Here is a 21,959-nt window from a genome sequence, read left to right as displayed (position 1 = left end):
AGGAGTGCTTTGGCCAAATCTTCTTTGGCTACCTCCACCGTCTCTCCGGCACCTTCCCTTGGCACGGAGAATGGTTCCTTTGTTGTCCCCCTGTCTCAAGACAGTGGAGCCCTGGGGCCTGAGGTCACCCCCATTGGGGGTTCCCCCCTTCCTGGAGGTCCTTCCGAGGCTTCTTCGGAGGAACCTCCCAGGAAGAGACAGTGCAAGAGGAAGCACGTCAAACTCCCCGGACGAGTCTCTCACCTCGGACACCGACCTCGATGATGCGGAGGGGTCCCCCAAGTCGTCCTCGGATGATGTCTCCTTTGCGGACATCTTAGAAATCCTGAAGCAACGAGGCGACTGGCAATCCAAACCCCCTTCTGCTGAGGAGTCGGTATTCCTCAAGGCCTTTGGGGCTCAGCCCTCCGCCTCCTGGGTGTCTCCGCCCTTCGATGAGCTTCTAGATTTGATCTCTCGAGGGGAGCACCCGGATTCTGTGGAACCGTGCCAGCTCGCCAATAAATTTCTTTCAGCCCGAAAAGGAATTCCTCTCCAAAGGTGTGGCTGTAGATGCCCTGGTGGTGGCATCTGCTACCCAACAAGATGTGGCAGAGGCGTCTACGTCCGTCCATCCTCCTAATAAAGAGTCTAGGAGCATGGATCGGTACGGGAAGCACACCCTTACTTCAGCAGCCTTTACTTTAAGGTCTCTGAATTATCTGACGCACTTCACCAGACTTCAGAGGGATCTGGTCAAGGAACTTTCAGATACCCTCTCTGGTAACCTACCTGAGCAGTTGGACCAGACGGTTAGCTCTCAGCTGGCTACCTTATCATCGTTATCAAACTCGTCCATGAGGCTCATTTCGTATGCAGCCGAGGGGGCGAGTAGGGTGGCGGGAACAGGTGTTGCTCTAAGGAGACAAGCCTGGCTCCGCCTGTGTCACTTTGCGGAGGCCTTCAAGTCTTCCTTTGCCGACGCTCCCTTTGATGGGTCCTCTTTGTTTGGACCCAAGGTAAAGGACACCTTGACCCGCTGTGAACAAGAGGGTAAGACTTTGACTGCCATAGGGGCACGCTTTTCCACTCCCTTCCAGCCTTATCCCAAGGCTAGAAGAGGGGGGAAAATGTGGTTCCGTAAATCTCAAAAGACTTACCCCTCACAGCAGGATGATTCCCCTTCTAGAGGCAGAGGAGGGGGAAATTTTTCAGGAAGACGCCGTCCCAGAGGCGGCAGAGGCCCCCGCAACACTGGAGACCGTGAGTCCTTTCGTGGCTCCTCAACCTTCCAGCATCCCTGTAGGATTGCCCGACTGCGCCGCTCCGGAGCCAGTCGGGGGTCGTTTTTCGAGGCACCTAAAGGCCTGGGAGATTATCACTCAGGACCGATGGGTGCTCAGAATCATTGCCGGAGGTTACACCATCCCTTTTTCTCAGCCCCCCCCCCACCATCCCGGAAAATCCCGGACCCACCACCCAGTCAACGGGATCTCGCAGCCATCAAAATCTCAAAGCTGCTTCAAAAAGGAGTCATCCAACCGGTCCCCAAAGACCAGACCGGATTAGGGACTTACTCAAGATTCTTTTTGGTGCCAAAAAAGACCGGGGACGTGTGGCCCATTTTGGATCTCAGCAAACTCAACCGTTCTGTCAAGAAGTCCAAGTTCCGGATGATCACCTTACAATCCATTCTCCCGCTGCTGGAGGAAGGTGTTTGGATGTGCTCCATAGATCTCAAGGACGCCTATTATCACATCCTGATAGATCAAGCGTCCAGGAGACACTTGCGCTTCAGCCTGGGAGACAGTCATTTCCAGTTCCGTGCACTGCCCTTTGGTCTCACCACAGCCCCCAGGGTGTTCACCAAATGTTTGGCAGTGGTGACTGCTCACCTGAGAAGTCTAGGATTCCAGGTGTTTCCATACCTAGACGACTGGCTCCTAACTGCCACCTCCAGGCATCTACTCTTACAGAACCTAGCAGCCACTATATCTGTAGGCAACTCCCTAGGAATCACCTTCAATTGGGCAAAGTCTGTGTTGCTGCCATCTCAGCGCATACGGTTTATCGGAGTAGAGATAGATTCAAAGCAAATGCGGGTCTATCTTCCTACAGAGAGGATAGAAATATTACAGTCTCAAGTTCGAGCATTGCTCCTCAAACGCCGAGCCCCAGCCAGGATGGTCCTACAACTGTTAGGTTCCATGTCGGCCACCGTTCTCCTAGTTCCCTTGGCAAGATTGCATATGAGGATTCTCCAGTGGCTCCTGTCAGTCCAGTGGTCTTATCAGGATCTCCCTCTCAGTCACCTCATTCTGATCACGGAGACGTGCAAACAGGACCTCCGTTGGTGGCTTCTTTCCTCCAACCTGGATCAGGGGCGACCCTTCGTTCCACCACCCCCAGTGGCCACATTGACTACGCACGCCTCCCAGACGGGGTGGGGGGACATTACCTGGGCAGGTCAGTCCAAGGCAAGTGGCACTCCGACAAGAGTTTCCTCCACATCAACATACTGGAAATGAGGGCGGTGCTTCTGTCGCTACAAGCACTACACAGTTACCTCCCCCAGGGCATGATTGCTATTCAGTCCGACAACATGTCAGTAGTCTGGTACCTGAACAAGCAGGGAGGGACCAGGTCCTACCCCCTTTGCAGAGAGGCCATGAAAGTATGGGATTGGGCGGTTGCAACCAAACGTTTTCTGGTAGCAACACACATTCCGGGGAGATCCAATGTGATAGCCGACAGACTGAGCAGAACTATTCTCTCCCCTCACGAGTGGTCTCTGAACGACAGAGTGGCAACTCAGATTTTCAGAAGATGGGGAACTCCTTGTTGCTACCTCTTTGCAACTCCTCTCAATACGAAATGCCAACAGTTCTTCTCTCTCACCCCAGTTCCGGGTGAGTTTTCCAAGGACGCCCTAGTCCAAGCTTGGCCCACCGGCCTACTGTACGCCTTTCCACCGGTTCCCCTTCTTCCCAGGGTGATCTAGAAGGCGATTCGCTTGCAGAGCAAGATGATTTTAGTTGCCCCATACTGGCCTCGTCAAGTCTGGTTGCCCTTTCTTCGGAAATGTGCACTGGACGGTCCATGGTTCCTGGACCAGGTTCCAGACTTCTTGATCCACCAGTCGGGACAACTTCATCAGTCCCTTCACTCGTTGAGGTTAACAGCTTGGCTCCTCCTCTTCCGACCATAGTCAGGAACCATGTTTTGGACTCGGAAGTTATACATATCTTGTCCTCGGCCCACAAGACTTCGACTAAAAAAATGTATAACAGCAAATGGAAGAGATTCGCTATTTGGGCCCAACTCCGGGGATTAGATCCCATTACTGCCCCCGGTGTCAGAAGTTTTGAAGTTTTTAGCTTCTTTATTCAATCAAGGTTCTTCGGTTTCTACCATCAAGGTTCAATTGGCAGCTATTTCTAATTTTCATGAAAGTATAGACCCACCTTTGATGAGCAATAAGTTGTGTAAAGCCTTCATGAAAGGTGCTGGGCTGCTACGACCTCCGATTTCTCATCCCGCTCCACCGTGGGATCTTAATTTCGTATTAGGTGCTTTGACCTCTTCCCCCTTCGAACCGGCAGCAACTTGTGACTTGAAATTTCGTTCTTGGAAGACTGCTTTTTTGGTTGCAATTACATCAGCCAGAAGAGTTTCGGAACTTCAAGCCCTATGTGTCAAACCACTGTACCTGGTTTTTCACAAGGATAGAGTATCCCTCAGGCCTAATCCATCCTTTGTTCCCAAGGTTTGTTCTAGTTTTTGTCTTCAACAGTCATTGGAACTTCCAGTTTTCTTCCCAAACTACTCAGACAGAGCGGAATACATCTTCCACTCTTTGGATGTTCACAGGCAATTGCGTTTCTATTTAGATAGGACGCACCAAACACGGAAAACAGATCAATTGTTTGTGTCCTTTTCGGACAATAAATTGGGCAAAGCCGTCACGAAGGTCACTATTGCCAAGTGGATCAGGGACTGTATCAGCCATACTTACTTCCTTTCTAATAAAGAGCTTACAACCTCAGTGAAAGCTCATTCTACAAGGGCTATGGCTACTTCGACAGCCTTTCATTCTAAGCTTGCCATTAGTAACATTTGTACTGCGGCTACCTGGTCCTCTCCTCACACATTTATTTCTCATTACAAATTGGACGTGGCATCTCGGGGGCGAGCTTCCTTCGGTTCCACAGTTCTCAGGAGTGTTTTCCAGTGAGCCACCCAGGAATCAGGTGCTAGGGACGCTGTCCCATCAGTACAGAATGTAGGCGAGATAGGATCACATAACATCTTTTAGTTATGTACTTACCATAACTTTAGATGTTTGGGATCCATCTCGCCTACATTCCTAATAACCCACCCTCCTTCCCCCTGCCTTGGAGATCAGAAGAGACCGGACGGTTCAAGTTTAGCCGTTTCATCTCGAAACACCTGGCAGTATTATATCAACAGTCTATGTGTGTGTGCATGTGTGCGGACAAAAAAGATCTGGGGAAGCTGTGGTGGTGCATCCTGGGATGTAGAATAGCTCAGCCAATAAGAGACTTCGCTCTATAGTATAGCGTGCCGAGTCGGAGCCGAGGATTGGCTCGGAACCCATCAGTACAGAATGTAGGCGAGATGGATCCCAAACATCTAAAGTTATGGTAAGTACATAACTAAAAGTTCTTGTCTATGCTTTTTCACCAAGGCTGAGCGGCCGCCACCATTAAAGTCCAATTGGCGGCGATCTCTACCTTTCATGTTGCAAATGAGCCTAGTCTGATGGCTCATAGACTCTGTAAGGCCTTCCTGAAGGGCACTCTGTTACTTCGTCCTTCGGTATCGGAACCTGTTACACCTTGGGATTTAAAATTTTTCTACAGGCTCTTACTTCATCCCCCTTTGAACCTGCTGCTACTTGTGATTTAAAATTCTTGACCTGGAAGACTGTCTTTTTAGTAGCCATCACGTCAGCCAGACGCGTTTCAGAGATTCAAGCTCTATCAATCAAACCCCCATACTTGATTTTTCATAAGGACAGGGTTTCTCTTAGACCGAACCCCTCCTTTCTTCCCAAAGTGGCGTCAATCAGTAACCTTAATCAATCCATTGAATTGCCAGTGTTTTTTCCCCAGTTGTCAAACAAGGCAGAATTCAGATTCCATCAATTGGATATACACAGACAACTACGTTTTTATCTGCACAGAACGAAAAATAATTGTTTGTTTCCTTTTCGGAAAACAGAATGGAGTCTCCTGTTTCCAAAGTCACTCTGTCCAGGTGGATCTCCAGCTGTATTTCCTTTGTTTATTCCTCAGGGGGTAAGGATTTACTGTTTCCGGTTAAGGCTCACTCTACTCGGTCTGTATCTACACCTACAGCCTATTAGGCCAGATTGTCTATGGATGATATTTGTGCTGCGGCTACTTGGGCTTTTCCTCACACCTTTGTTACTCATTACAAATTGGATGTGGTATCTAGGGGCAGATCTTCCTTTGGTTCCACAGTGCTCAGGAGTATTTTCCACTGAGCCTCCCAGGATTTAGGTGCTAGGGACGCTGTCCCACGGGTAAGAATGTAGGCGAGATTGGACTACATAACATCAAGAAGTTATGTACTCACCTTAACGTTCGATGTATGTAGTCCATCTCGCCTCACATTCTTACTTACCCCCCCCCCTCCTTCCCCCTTCCTGGAGGATCTGGAGGTTAAGTCTGGTTTCAGAGCTCCCTTCATTCTTGGTTTGTTCTTCCTTTCCTTGGGTGTTGTTATGCATGGAGAATGATTGCTGGTGTTCACAGCAAACTAGATCTGGGGATATAGAGCAGTGCAGCATGGGATACCATCTTAGCCCAGCCAATAGAAAGACTTCGAGCTAGAAAAGTTTTGGCCGAGTTGGAGCCGACATTCGGCTCCGAGCCCACGGGTAAGAATGTGAGGTGAGATGGACTACATACATCGAACGTTATGGCGAGTACATAACTTCTTGTTTTTTAAACATTGGATAATACATTTTTAGTATACCATTTCAGGATTCTGTTTCATTTATCAAATAGAAACGTGACTGGATGTCACAGTAATATCACACAAAACAGAGCCAAAACTGACTCATCTTTGTCATGTGCCAATCCCATGTGCTTGCTCCCTACCCCCTCAGCACTTCAAGTGAAGAGCAAGCTGGAAAAAAAAAAAAAACAGGGCTTCTGCTTCTGCAGAATACCGGTTGGCTTGCTGCAACACAGCAGCCAATCCATGCAAAATTCCCTCCCATCTTCAAGTAAAGAGCAAAAAAAAAACATTTTTTTGATTAATGTAGGAAGCCAATTAATTCATGCAGTAAGTCAGCAAATCATGCCCACCAAATCATCCTCCCTTCCCAGCTCTCAAGAGAAAAGAAAAAAAAAGCATTTGGATTTGCTATAGGAAGCTGATTGGCTTCCTAAACTGAATACACCAATCAATGTCCCATTCTCTCAGCTCTCAACAGAAGAGCAAAAAAAATGTATTTGACTTATGTGCATTTAGCTACTTACAGTATGGCAGCCAGTCCCTAGTCCCCAGCTCTTTAAGTCCACCCATCCATCCACAGCATCCACAAACTCTTTTTCCCATTTCTGCATATGGAGCTGGGGTGTCACTTTAACAGTGACAATCATCTCAAGGCAGCTCTTTAAGTGAAGAGCAAACAAAAAAAAAAAACTTGAACCTAAGTGCCTTTCGGTACCAGTATTTTGTATAGAAAAAATACAGAGCTCTTGATTGCGCCCACTAACATTTTGCACCTGGGGCAATTTCCATCTTTCTCCCCAAATGTGCTACACCACTGAGTCAAACGGTGTTAAAGTAAGGTAAGTAACATTTCTGTTAACTTTGCTTATTTTGGCTGAAAAGTGTCTTAGCTGCTGCTGTCTCTTAAAGACCAAGCATTGTGGTAAGTGCTCTAACTGACCATAGTGTTTGAAATATGGTATTTCAAACATGAATACCCCTCATTTACCTACATAGGCAATCCCTGCTTGACTTACAAAGCCACGTCTGACCCAGCTCTGTTAGAAATGCTGCATCTAAAGAAATCCCAATCCCTCCCGCACACATGCTCCAGAGACCTCAACCTCATTACCATAATCAACAGAACATGCTGGAGGGACCGGTTCATCACCCAGAGACTGCCCGTGCTATGGAATAGACTTCCCATACATGTCAAGCAGAGCACCTCACTGGCCTTCTTCAAGTGAAATCTTGATGAGTGGATGGGAAATAGAAAATTCACCCCGGGGATCACTCCAGTGGCTGTACTCGACAGAGGCATTAGGAACTAAGGTCAGGTGGCATGATGCCAGGGTAATCCTATAGGCTAGGCTTGTAAAGGCTCCAGGGCCATTAGCCTAGTACACACCTATGAACCTATATGAGCGTATTTCATACCACACTGTAAAGAGAAGACGACAAATCTCACCACTACATATTAAAGTGATTTTTTTTTTTTTACCAGACAATGGATTATCCAATGGTTATCTGATCACTAAGACAGTATGTCAGAGTCTACAAGTATTCAGGTTATTGACTGAAGAAATCAAACAGATTTGTCATAATGGTACAAAAAGAAACAACTTGATTTGTTTTAGTTATCATGGTTGTGTTCAAGAAAAATCATCCTTAATCCAGTTTGTAGATGTAGTACACATGAAAATTTTAAGCTATTTTCTTGATTTTCACAGGCAATCCTGATATTGGAATTTTGAAACACAAAGAGAAATATTATATCTTCAGTTCCAGGGAAGCAGCTTATGCATTTGCACAGCAGCCTGAGGAATACCTTTTGACAATAGCTGAAAAAGCTAAGCAGCATGCAGAACTTATTCAACTATTAGAGCTCCATCAGCAGTTTGCAGCAGTCACTCCTTACTCACAGGTAATTGCATAAACTTTCTTTTTAACAATCACATTTTATTGCATAGTTCCATAAATAATAATGCAAACATAAAAATATAGGAGCATCGTGTTTATATAACAGCATTAAAATGAAAACAACAAACATTAATACAGATTGTTGAAAATCATACTGATATATGCAAAGAGAAAAAATAAAATCCCAAATTAAATTTACTGTTTTTAAAATTAACTTTTTAGACAAAGCGACAACAGAGGCATTTTCTAGACTAAATGTGCAGCAAAAAATATAGAGGGTGCTAAAAAGCCAAGATGCGATGGCTGCTTAAACCACAAAGCTGTGGGCAGGACATCCAGAAATTTGGATAGAAATAGTGTTCTTAGGGAGACTTGCAGTTAAGATGGAGGCTGAGTAGTTGCTAATGTTTCTAGCTCCCCTCCATTACCCATGGGAAACTACAACTACACAACAGAGTACTGCAGTACATGTTAGAAAAAAACAGGCATAGTCTTCAATAAGGAAAGGAAGCAATGAAAAGAAAAGCAAGGTACCATCTATTCCAGTACATTCCTGTGAAGAAGATAATGTAGAGGCATTACCAATAGCTGACAGTCAGCAAGATGTATTACTTGCAATGACTAAGGAAAATCACTCCTCAATGATTACCTTGCAACAGATCATGTCAGAGCTCTGGACCATTAACTCCGCTATAACTACCTAAATGGAGAGAGTTGATAAAAAAACTGACTGACATCAAGGTCACACTTCCTTCCCATTCTGACCAACAAGCTTAAGTGGATGGAGAGATTGCTAGTGGGAAACAAATACTGGGCACTGCAGAATATCAGTTTGAACAAATGGAGGCAAATTTAGTGAACTTAGAGGACCGTGGGAGCAGGAAAAATCTAAGATTCATAGGAATACCTGAACATGAGGAAGGATCTGAGTGCCGTGCATATACGAAATAGCAAATGACATCATAGACTAGCTCACAAGAGGTAAACAAACAAACCAATCAGGTAAACTACCATGGAGGCAATTTATTAAAACAAAAAATAGTAGGGATAGTAGCAACAATTAAAACAGTAAAAAAACAGGATAAGCACGGTCAGCCAAAGAGCCTTCCTCAGATCCTGATATACACTATGTCATTGCCTTTTATATCAAAAAAGTTTGTCCAATCAAATTCATCTCAAAAGCCGTTGCCCTTTCAGAATTTTCTTCAATGGAATCATACCATTGAGCTCAGGTGGGTGGTCTGCCCACATATCTTCTATCTATTTAATTTCAATAACTTTTGTTTTATTATGTAAGTCAGCACCTCGCTGATCTTCTGAGACAATTTCCAGTGCCATGAATAAAAATCTATGTCCTTGGTTATTCATAATATGCTGTGAAAGTGCATTTTTCTTGCTCCCATTCTTGGTGTCATTCAAGTGACAAAGAATCCTTTCTTTAAAAGATCTATTGGTCTTACAGATATGAAAGCCAGAGAAACAGGTGCATGTGGCAACATATATAATATGTCTGCTGTTGCAATCCACATATTTATTCAACCCTTTATTTCCTATTCATAATAGGATGTACAAACTGATTGCTGGTATTAATATGTATACATGCTTTGCATCTACCGCATGCAGATGTGCCCTTCTTTAAAATCACAGTTTGGCTCACTGTCCCATCCTTGTGACAAAGTAATCTTTTTAAATTCATTCTGTTCCTGAAACAGAAATTAGGCGTCTCTCCTACTATACATTTCAAGTTGTCATCCATGGTCAACTTGACCAATTCTTTCTGATAATTTCACAGATCTGAGATGTATCAAAGCTATACATAAGGAAGCACCTAAGATGTACCACTCCATCATACTGTTCAGCTTCAATGTCAATTGTACCTATTGCAGCTCTGTTTGAAAAATAAGGTCGTCCCCTGGTTCTTCTTAGTTCTTTAATTTTCACCATGTTCAATTAAATATCCTTGTCTTTATACCCTCTATCCTGAAAATTTCATAACAGATGTTTCATGTTCAAACTTTTCTGCATTTGTGCACAGTCTAGACATATGAAGAAACTGACCCTTGACTATCTGTGGAAAAACATATCATGGGTGCATACTCGATTTGTGCAGGAGGTGATTCCTCCAGCAATCCTTTCTATGCACTGATGTATTAAATCCTTTTTCTTCATCCATTGTTAGTTTGACATCCAAGAAATCCATTTCTGTTGTTGATGTGTGGACTTCAAATTCCAAGAAAGACGTCATAGTTTCAAAATGTCTAACAAAATCAGATAGGCTGGTTTCATTCCCTCTCCACATGAATAATATGTCATCTATGAATCGACTTTAGTACAAGGTGTTGACGTTCCATAGAATATTCTTATTGAATATGTATTTCATCTCCCATGGGTCTATTACTATATTGGAGTAGGTATTGGCACATGAAGTGCCCATAACTACTCCCCATTTCTGCCACCAGTAGTCGCTTCCATACAAGAAAATATTGTTTTCCAATATGAGCTCCAATAATATGCATCTCTTTTGAATAACTGTCATCCCACGAGCCTCTGATTGCAAAAACTCTCTGACAGCATTTGTCTCATACTCATTAGGGATGACAGTGAAAAGGCTACAAACATCCATCATAACCATCCTCAAATTAAACTACTGATCTATTTGACTCAATTTATGATATAAAGCCTCCAAAATATAGGAAGTGTCCTTTAAGACTGTAGTTGCCTTCGGCAGCAGCCTCTTCAGATGATGCTCAATATAAATAGATGCAGGTTCAGTAATCCATCCTTTGCCAGGCACAATAGGTTGCAGAGGTGGGTTCTGCCTGTTCTTATGTATTTTTAGCCAAAAATAAACTATGTAAAACCAAAAAGGCGACAAGAACTGTACACCAGAATGTAACACCAATTACAATTTTTATTAAATACAGAATTAACGCTTTCATCCACTAACAATTGTGAACTTCCTCAGATTATGACAGCGTTTTCACCTTGAGGCTTGTATGCACTATCATGCCATTCCCAGGGGCTTGCAGATTAAATGTATGCCAACTTACAGAAACACATTTCCTGAGTTGCTTGCACGTTGGCAAGCCATTAACCTTGAAATAAATTTTAAATATACAAGTCTATTAATTGATTACTTCAAGCCTATTGAGGAAGAAACATCATATCTGATTAAAAGGAAATAGTTTGAGCTTAAGAATGCGGCTCTGTCAGAAACTTTTCTTAGTAAGTTAGCGGCTTTGCAACATAACCTTGTTATATATGACAGTAAACTGAATAATTTGAAGAGCCACAAACTGGCCAGATATTTCCAGGATTTTAAAACAGGGAATTTGTTTGACTGAAGATAAAATCAAGGAATTTGTTTGACTGTTTGAAGATAGAGAAGAAATTACATAAAGATAATAACAGCAATGATGTTTGCTTGGCTATATCTGAAATATCAAGTATGTTTAATAAGATACAGAGTAATTCACATTTACAGGATGAACAGAATACAGCAGCAACTGTAACAAATATTAGAACACACATGACAGTGATTTCTCATCAGGGCTGTAGATTTGACAGCAGCCCAGATGTTTCAACCTTAAAAGACAAAATAGCTGGTCAGAATGACAGCAATACGACAAGGAATTATGACAGGGTACCTTGTAAAATAGACTTGGGAACATAACCAAAAAATAGTGCCTCTCATTTACTGTTTTTTTCACAAGCTTCTGATTCTAATTGAACAATAAAATTCATATCCACAATGGTCATTGAGCAGATGGAGAAAGGAAGAAAAGTAATGAGTTAATAAATTCTGTAACCATGAACTCCCCTGGTGGCCAACATCTCCAATTATGAATTGAATGAAGCACAAATTTGATTGCTAGATAAAGGGCTATAATTTATACTGGCATTCCATTCAAGACTGACTGAATTTACCATCGATATAAGGTGCTTTGGGAGAAACTTCACATTAAAGGGTATGTTTGGTGACATAAATAATGGGCAACCAGTCAATATCTTTAAGAAACCAAGAACATTTATACTATTGCCACATCTTGCAGTTGAGTTATTTGTATGGCTGTGTGAGAAGGTGGTAGCAGATCTACAATAGTGAGAAAAATATAGATGTTTTTATAATTTGAATAATGAGGAGATGAGAGCCCTACAAGAACTGATAAAGAACAATGAGACTAATTAAATCACTGGATAAAGGAGGTGCTATAGTTGTGATTGATAGTTGTGATTGATGCAGATGACTATCGGAGAAGAATGATTGAGATGCTGAGAAATACACGCACATATATAAAAATACCAAAATTGGAGGTTAACAAGGTCACACAGAAGGTTAATGATGCCCTTAATGATTTTTCACGACAAGGACTGTAACGCATGAACTATATGATTATCTCAAAGATCATTCATTGGTACCTGTGATCACTGGATTGCCAAAAATACATAAGAACAGGCAGAACCCACCTCTGAGACCTATTGTGTCTGTCAGAGAATGGGTTGCTGAACCAGTCTCTATTTATGTTGAGTATCATCTGAAGAGGCTGCTGCCGAAGGCAACTACAGTCTTAAAGGACATTTCCCATTTTTTGAGACTTTATATCATAAATTGAGTTAAATAGATAAGTTGTCTGATTTGAGGATGGTTACAATGTATGTTCATAGCCATTTCACTGTCATCCCTAATGAGTATGGGATAAATGCTGTCAGAGAGTTTATGCAATCGGAGGCTGGTGGGATGATGGTTATTTGACAGATATGCATATTATTGGAGCTCATATTGGAAAACAATATTTTCTTGTATAGAGGCAACTACTATTGGCAGAAATGGGAAGTAGCTATGGGCACTTCATGTGCCAGTAGCTACTTTAATATAGTAATGGCCCAATGAGAGATTAAATACATATTTATTGAGAATATTCTATGGAAGGATAACATCTAGTACTACAACTGATTTGTGGATGACATATTCTTCATTTGGAGAGGGAATGAAACCAGACTATCTGATTTTGTTAGATACCTTGAAACTACAGCATCTTTCTTGGAATTTGAAGTCCACACATCAGCAACAGCAATGGATTTCTTAGATGTCAAACTAACAATGGATGAAGAAAAAGGATTTAATACATCAGTGCATAAAAAGGATTGCTAGAGGAATGCACCCACGATATGTTTTTCCACAGATAGTCAAGGGCCAGCTTCTTCGTATGTCTAGACTATGTACAAATGAAGAAATGTTTGAACATGAAACACAACATATTTTACAAACTTTTAAGGATAGAGGGTAAAAAGACAAGGATATTCAATTGAACACTGTGAGAATAAAAGAGCTAAGAAGAACCAGGGGACAACCTTATTTTTCAAACAGAGCTGCAACAGGTTAAAATGGCATTGAAGTTGAATGGTTTGATGGAGTGGGACATTTTAGGTACCTCCTTATGTATAGCTGTGCTACATCTCAGATCTGTGAAATTATCAGAAAGAATTGGTCAGTTTTGACCATGGATGACAACTTGAAACGTATAGTAGGAAAGACATCTAATTTCTGTTTCAGTAACAGAATGAATTTAAAAAGATTACTTCGTTAAAAGGATGGGACAGTAAGCCAAACTGTGATTTTAAAGAAGGACACGTTCACATGCAGTAGATGCAAAGCCTGCATATATATTAATACCAGCAATCAGTTTGTACATCCTATTATGAATTGGAAATATTGGCTTAACAAATATGTGGATTGTAACAGCAGAAATATTATATATGTTGTCACATGCACCTGTTGCTCTGAATATTACATCAGTAAGACCAATAGATCTTTTAAAGAAAGGATTCTTCATCACTTGAATGACATCAAGAATGGGAGAAAAAATAATGCACTCTCACAGCATATTATGAATAACCAAGGACATACATTTTTATTTATGGCACTAGAAATTATCTCAACAGATCGGAGAAGTGGTGACTTGCATAATAAAACAGAATTTATTAAAATTAAATGGACAGCAGATATGCGGACAGACCGCCCACCTGGGCTGAGTGGTATGATTCCATTGAAACCAATTCTGAAAGGCCAGCAGCTTTTGAGATGAATTTTAATTGGACAAACTTTTTTTGATATGAGAGGAATTGACATAGTGTGTATCAGGTTCTGAGGAAGGCCATTAGGCTGAAAGCACTTATCCTGAATTCTTATTTTGTTCTAATTGTTGCTACTACCCTTACTATTTTTGTTTTAATAAATATTCTCCATTTTGGTTTACCTGATTGGTCTGTTTGTTTGTTCTTTCAGTGATTGTCAGAGTCAGGTGTCATTTAGCAATCCCCAGGATTCATTAGTCTCAGGTCACAAGAGATGGGAGGTCTTATTGAATGGGCACATAGAGTATTTATTCCCCTGAACTTGCTTGCAATTGAGGTTTGAATCCTATGCTTTGAACTATGAACTCCAGGCAAGATAATTAAACTAGGCAACATACGGTTTGTCTGTCACCAAAATTATTCTGGTAATGCCTGATTGAGGAGGGTGACTTTTCAACCCACATTAAAAATATGCCAGCAAGTCAGATGATGCTTCTGACTGCTTTTACCAGGGTCTCTTAGAGTGCATCTGCCAGGAGGAATGGTTACATTTACCTCTGCAGAAGAAACTGTGCAGAAACTGGGTCAGACAGCCCCTGTACAAGCTCCGGAGGAAATCCAGCAAGCCAGCTCAAACACTACACAGCCTTGGGCAACTTCTACTAGAGACTGCCAATCTACGAGTTCCCTTTTAGAAAAAAAGAGAAGTGTGGTATGAGGGACTGAGCCATGGGATATTGTTTTTTATTTTCACTGTCAGTTACAGTGGAGGAAACTGGACTCCACTATATGAGCACATTGGTAGATTTCCTCTCTTTTCATGTACATGGGCATGGTTATTTCTCCTTGATGACACTATACTGCAAGATTCTTCACAGCTTATATCTGGGTAGCTGTAGCCAACATGTGCACTTAAACTGTGGACACCAACCTGCGTGTTCATTTGTTGAAATGGAATAAAACTATCCCAATACTCATTACAGTCCCAGGACTTGTGATCTGGCCAAGTACACAAATTGGAGAAAATGAATGCCACATGATTGTTTTCAAATTATTGGGCATAAATACACATGGACACATGAGGTAACTGTTTTCTTATTCATTTTTCATTCCACTGGGGTGGATGGGGGTTCAGAAATGAGATGTATTAAATGGGAGCTGATAAAATATGTATCTTCCATACAGGACAACATCCTTCCTGCCAACCATAACAGAGGTGTTTTACATCTTCTTGAGAAGCAACCATATCTAATATTTATAAATAGCTGCTTAGTTTTATTTAACTTCTTTTGGATAATGCTAAACCTTTCTACTCACATTGTTGGTGTGGATGCAGCAATATGTATAAAACAGCTTGAATATGAATGTTTTCAGGGGTATTTAGTTCAGTATAGATTCATAAGTGTTTACTAGGCTAACGACCACAAGGGCCTTTTTAAGTCTAGCCATGCATCTGAAATCTCTGACAAGTGCTGATAATCTTGATAAGTGTAAGCAGGGGCCTGGGAGATGAACAATTTACAGTTTGCCTGTGTCCATTAGAGACATGTGCCAAACCAAGTATGAATTTCCAGTTCCCCATCCAACTGTCCAAGTTGCACTTGAATTGGGTTAGAGAGGAACTCTGCTTCACATGGATGGGGAACCTATTCCATAGACTGGTAGTCTCTGGGACCCATACCTGTCTCTCAAGCAGGTCCTATTTATATCACAGACAAGGTTTAAGTAATGTAATTCTGGTGCTGTTTGTTTAGTGAGTATGCAGGAGGTCCATCAGAGTGGGGTCTGACAATGCCCTGTATGCCAGGCATAGATGTCCCCTCAAAAGCCTGTAGGAGACAGAATACAGGGATAGGTCCTTGAGGCAGTCTGCATAAGACATTTTACTTACGCCCTGTATTCTTTTAGTGAGGAACCTCTGTGAACGTTCCAGTTGTTGGATATGCCTGGTTAGGTACATACCAAAGGGGACATTGTACTCAGTGATAGGTCTGGTGGATGTCAAATACAATGGAACAATGACTTCCTTGGGCTTGGATGCCATACCTTTGTTTATAGGTTGCGCAAGATAGAATGATTTCCTCACTACTGTAGACACGCAATGGTCAAAGGCTAGATTACTATGTATGTGTGTCCCTAATTCCCTGACTGCTGGGTCAACTCTAAGGGATGTTTTGTCAATATGCTAGTTACCAGGGGTGGATGATTTCCCAAAGGATACTGTTATGCATTTCTTGGAATTAGTTTTATTCCATGGCTCTGACACCAGTTGTTTGTCTGCGTCAGCCCCTAATGGAGAACATTTGTGTTAGTGTGGGATTCAGTGACAGCTCCTAATTTGCAATCATCTGCAAATTTAGTCAGCCAGAGGCCACTGACATTGGCCTTGACTTCTGAGATGTAAATGCCAAAAAGGAGCAGCCAAGGACTGATCCTTGAGGGACTCCACTTGTGACTGGTCTCTTTGTAGAGGTAGACTCCCCAATTCTAACTTTCTGGGTCCTGTCTGTGAGCCATTTGGCTATCCACCGGGTGACATAAGGGTTTGTACCTAACCTCTTGAGTTTGTTAACAATGCCCAAGTAGGGTATTGTGTCAAATGTCTTGGCCAAGTCAAGGTAGGCAGTGTGAATCATTTTTCCCTCATCCATTACTTTGCTTACCTTCGCAAAGACGTTTGCTGGGTTGAGTTGGCATGATCTGTCCTTGACGAAACCAAACTGTTTTGAGTCCATTGTTTGGAGGTTTACTATATCTCTTTTGATCATTTCCATGATAATTCTTTCCATGGCTTTACATATAAGACTAGTGAGACTTATGGTTCTGTAGTTTCCAGGGTCTGTAGATGACCCACCTTTGTGCAGAGAGATGACTGTTGCCATTCTCCATTCATGAGGCATGAAGCCTGTTTGGAGGCTACAGTTAAATAGTAATTCCAGAGGCCCTGATAGGTCATGTTTCATGCTGTCTAGAAGACATTCCAGGATATTGTTGGTGCCCATTGATGCAGTGTTCTTGGTCTTAGAGGGAGCATTAAGGACCTGTTCTGTAGTGATAGTAAGGGGAGTTATATTTGATGGTAATTCCTGAAGGAAATCATGAATATATTTTGTACCAATATTTAAACACTGAATGTGATCTAATGAGGATAGATAGGACACAGCAGCCAGCCCAAAAGACACAGTTTCATAGTTCAGCTGATGCAGGGTTGCTCCCAGAATCACTGAAAGGAGGCACTCTTGATCCTGTTATTACATGCTTTAAATGTTCTCATGGAATGTGAATGGGCTGTTTAGACCTGTGAAGAAAGCCAGGGCATTCTTAATGATTAAGCAATATTTACCATTCCCAGTACTTTTAAAGGAAACACACCTCTCTAAGACAGGCCACCAGAAGATGATTAAACATGGATACTAATGAATATTGCTTGTGCTAGTTACCTGGGGGTGCAGAAGAGGGCTTGTTGATCTTGCTGAGGAAAGGAGTCACTTAGCACTTGGAAGATATCCATCCAGCCAATAAGGGCAGATGTGTAATGATGAAAGTGTATCAAACAGGACATAGTCTTTCTGTTTTAAATGTCTATCTCCCCCTGATGACTGCAGTGAATGTGGCTACCAATTTGCTGAGGGATTGGGTATTTTTTCAGGACAGGATCTGCATATGGGAAAGTGACTGAAACCCTGTCTAGACACTTAGTGAGGCTAGGCCGTAGGAAGTATTGAATCCCTGTAATGGGAAGTAATTCCAGACCACTTTTGTGCTAATGGGGATAGGGATGGGGATGCCCATAGGGTGTTGCCATTGCCACCAGCCATGTACAGCTGTTTTTCACACTAAATCACCACTGGGCTCTAGGAGAGATAAGTTCTTCAACTTTAAGGAGCATAGTCATTTGGTTTTAAAGGTACTATACTATCCATTTGCACTATCAGATCTCATCCCTGTCATGCTGACAATTACAGAAGACCATGAGTGTTATGAAAAATTTGTGAGATTCAGCTTATATTTTTGTAAGGGGAAACCTTTCTGTGAGAGTCTGACAGTTTCTTTTTGTACTGGGAAAATAAACCTTTTCAGGAGGAAGAGAATCAACTGACAGTTAAATGGGAGGTGGCAATGGTCTGTTAGCATATTGCCAGAAAATAGAGAGGGAGAAAGGATTGCTTCTTATGTGTTAAGACCAACAGCCTCCAAAGAGAAATGTTTGGGGGTGCAGTAAGATATACTGAGAGGGGTTGATGGAGCAAAGGCAAGGGCAGGGGAGATAAAGGAAAGGATTGGATTTTGTTGGACTACAGATTGGCAAACACGAACATTGTTTTAAAGATTAAAATGTTTGAGCACCCACCCCAAAACCAGAAATATTTGGCTGACTGCCTATGAGACCAGCAATCAGATAGATGGGTAACTAGTCTAAAACATCCTAATGCAGGATGATTAGTCGGAGATCTGAGCCAGGTTCTGCAAGGTTTTGTTCAATTTTGTACACATTTGTACAGTGAAGAGCTAGAACCTCTGGAAGTCCCCACACCATCAGTCAACCAGATGAAACAGAGGACTCTATTAAGCATTTAGCCAAAGGAAAAACACCAGGTATGAATAGTATCTCAATCGAGCTATGTATTTATAGCAAGGATTTTTTAATCTCATTATAGACCAGAGTATTAGTATATTGACTGAAGGACTGATCTCTGAGTCTTAGAGACAAGCTAGGATATCAGTCATCCTGAAGGCAGGTAAAGGTCTCTCCTGTGCCTACTCATATAGGCATGTTTCCAATTTAAATAATGGTTGTTAATAATTTGTTCTAATTATTTTCAGAAGGATGGCTTCAAAGCTTACAGGGATAACTGATAAGGATCAGACTAGGTTATTCAGGGTGGATCTTCCTTTCCTCCTTTGATAATCTAATAATGACCGAATTAAAGATTGAAGATGCCAGCAACTGTAGGAAGCCATTGGTTTTAAGTAGTTGTGATGCAAAAAAAGGCTCTTAGCTGTTTATATTGAACTTTAGTTGTTAAGTTATAGCAATCACCTTATTTAGGATATACTTTTGAAGGAAAAGAGCAAATGTTGGCTCCTTATACAGATGAAATGCTCATTTGTGTGACTGACCCACACCTAGATTGGGATGGAATTGTACAAATCCTACAGGATTTTGGTGAGCTGACAGGATTAAAGATTAATATGGACAAAACTAATGCTGTATGTATTAGCTCCACTATGGATCAGCGGCTGATAGCCAGATTACCTTTTCTGGAAGGCAATAAAGGAATGAAGTAGCTGAGAGTTACTCAAGGAGCCTCCCTGACCAAAATAGTTGACTTCACTTTTGGAGAGATCCAGCAGAAGGCAATTAGGCTGCTGAAACAATAGAAAGTTATATATGTCTGGACATCCTGCAAAAGGTACAAGCAGTTCATTGGCTTGTACTACCTGTAATATTCTGTATTTAGGACCTACCATTTCCTCATTCCTTGAGAGACTTAAGACTTATACAAATAGTGCAAACATTATAAGGGGTGGAGCAAAATCAAGGATTTCTTTCAATGTGCTGACTTTGCCGAGCTCGATGGGGGGGGGGGGCTTGGCCTCCCAGACTGAGTCTTACTTACCAGCAAGAATGTCCTAACTTATTTTTCCAGATAGGCTCACCTTTGACAGACATTTGCTGGAAAGAAATGCTTTTGATTCAGCTAGGGGGTTGCGGATCCTATATCAATGGACTGGAGAGCGAGAGAAAATTGACCAGGGAGGACTGGTAATACACTGACATCTAACATTTTGGAACACATTAAATTGGCCTTAACAAGGGTGGATAATTTGGACTGGCTTCCTGTCTTATCACTAATAGCAAATGCAAGCTGCTTGGGGCTTAACAGAGTACAAATTATAAGGATACTTAGAAGAGTAAAGCAGGTATTTTTGAGAGCAGTTAATAGAAGGTGATAATGTTTTGGACTATGAGAAATGTTGTGACGTATTTTTGATTGATATGGAGTGCACAAATTAATTTACTAAAATGACACATGAATTGAAGAAACTGAAAATAGCTTCAGTACCTTATAAAGACTGTTCTAGCATAACAAATTGACCTTTTGAAGACTGGAGTGATATTACTCTTATGGAAGGCATCCTTAGTAATGCACACAGTGAAATTATAATGAATAAAGATAAGGCAGCCTTAGGTTACAAAATGACTTGGCAAACAGACCTGGGGCAACAGATATCCCAACAACAGTAGTCTTAATTGGTCTTGATATCCCATTATGCCATAAGATCATGTACATATAGATTTTTTGTGTGGCAATGTCTTTACAATTTTTTTTACATCCTTGCAAGACAAATACAAGACATTTTCCTCATCCATCACTCTTTGCTGGAGATGTGGAAATGAAGCTTAGAGAGACTGGGTGCATATATTTTGGGGCTGCCCCTTGTTAGCTATGTTTATAAAAGAGGTAGTATCTCTTTGTTCCCATTTATTTTTGGTTCCAATCAGACTCAAAATGCCCCTGTTCTTTACTGGTTTGTCACCAGAGTGGGATCCCAGAACCTCTAGAGAGAGACACTTTTACATTTACTACTGCTGGTTTCCAAAACAGTTTGTACAAAGCGGTAGAAATTAATGCAATCCCCCTCCCCAAATAGTTGAGGTAATTGCCCTAATGAAAGAGGTGCAGGCGGTTGAATGCACAACTGTAATAGGAATTCTCGCTAACATAATAAATAAGTTGCCCACCTGGGCCACCTTCTTTGAGACTGATGGAGATTAGGAAGGGTAGGCAAGCTGGCTAGAACTCTGAACTCATGAAAAATTGCAATGGTTTACAAGTGTGTGAAGCTGTATACAAGCTAATGAATAACAGGTGGAAATATAAATAGTTATTTGGGGGGTTTGACTGGTTGTATGTTTCACTTTGCTATTTCAGTACATATAGTACACTGTATATATAACACTGTAGCAGATGGATGTTTAGCAAATGTTGTAATAAAGGTGAATTTATTTATATAAAAAATAGTGTTCCCAGGGTGAGCAATAAAACAGAAGGACGATGAGTGAGTAAGAACAAAATGAGGAACAAATAGCTGTGTTTAAGGCTGCAAATAAGAAGGAGCAATCATACATTTTTTCTGAAAAGATTATTACAGTAAGCCAGGATCTGAGCTCCTTGAACAAACAATAGAACAACAGCAACAAAAGAAGTGGAAATTCTACAAGGAAAGCCGTAAGATCTGGAGGAAGATAAAGCAGCAATTAAAGTTAAGCTGCAAGAACAGATTCACAGAATACAGGAGATAGCAGACATAACAATACAAGAGAGAGTGAGCAACAGTGAACTGAACAATCTGTAACACAACTATTGCGTGAGAGACTTGTGATACTAGGAAATTAATAAAACTAATAGAAAGGATACACATAGAGGGACAGTAGCAAGCAATAGCAGAAAGCAGACCCAGGCATGTTTTGTCATGTTTCTATTCCTTTGCTGTAAAGAATGAAATAATAAGGCATGTAGAAAGACTCAAAGAGTATTTTTAAAGTGGCAAAACCAACTTATATTTTATATTACTAAGTATTCATAGGCATCCTTGTACATGCAAACACTCTTTTTTATAAAAAAATAAAAACTGGTTTTAAGCCACTGTTTCAGAAAACTATGTTTTAAAAAAGCTTTTGAATGCAGAAGTATAGTGTACTTGTGCTGTATTTACATCATGAATATTAATATGCCGTTAGAAGGTGTTTATGTCATTATGGGGGCCAGGTCTAATTACACTGGGTTAGCATAATACAAACTTGTGAAGTAAATATTATTAGGAATTGTTTTTAAAATTTGACTCAAGCAGAATCTGCAGCATTGATAGTTACACAATGATAATGATAATGTTTGGATTATTAAACCTGCAGATAAAGGCCGAGCAATTGTTGTAATGGATTATAAATATTACCGTCAGTCAGTTTTTGAAATGTTGAATGATACTTACGA

General features: G+C 41.3%; 1 protein-coding gene across 5 annotated transcripts in view; it reads left to right on the top strand.

The window, feature by feature from the left end:
- Positions 1-21,959, top strand: part of CFAP206 (cilia and flagella associated protein 206) — a 1,515,781-nt gene that overhangs the window by 1,202,092 nt on the left and 291,730 nt on the right. For all 5 annotated transcript variants that reach the window (XM_044069254.1, XM_044069237.1, XM_044069228.1 and 2 more), the window contains one exon: positions 7,698-7,891. In XM_044069254.1, the coding sequence (XP_043925189.1) occupies positions 7,698-7,891 (194 nt within the window). The remainder of the gene's footprint in view (positions 1-7,697; positions 7,892-21,959) is intronic.

Source organism: Protopterus annectens, chromosome 1.part0, assembly GCF_019279795.1.
Source record: "Protopterus annectens isolate FY-2018-M chromosome 1.part0, PAN1.0, whole genome shotgun sequence".
In the NCBI taxonomy this organism is placed as follows: Eukaryota; Metazoa; Chordata; order Ceratodontiformes; family Protopteridae; genus Protopterus; species Protopterus annectens.
Note: the sequence above shows the minus strand (reverse complement) of the source record. Positions and strands in the feature narration are given on the sequence as shown.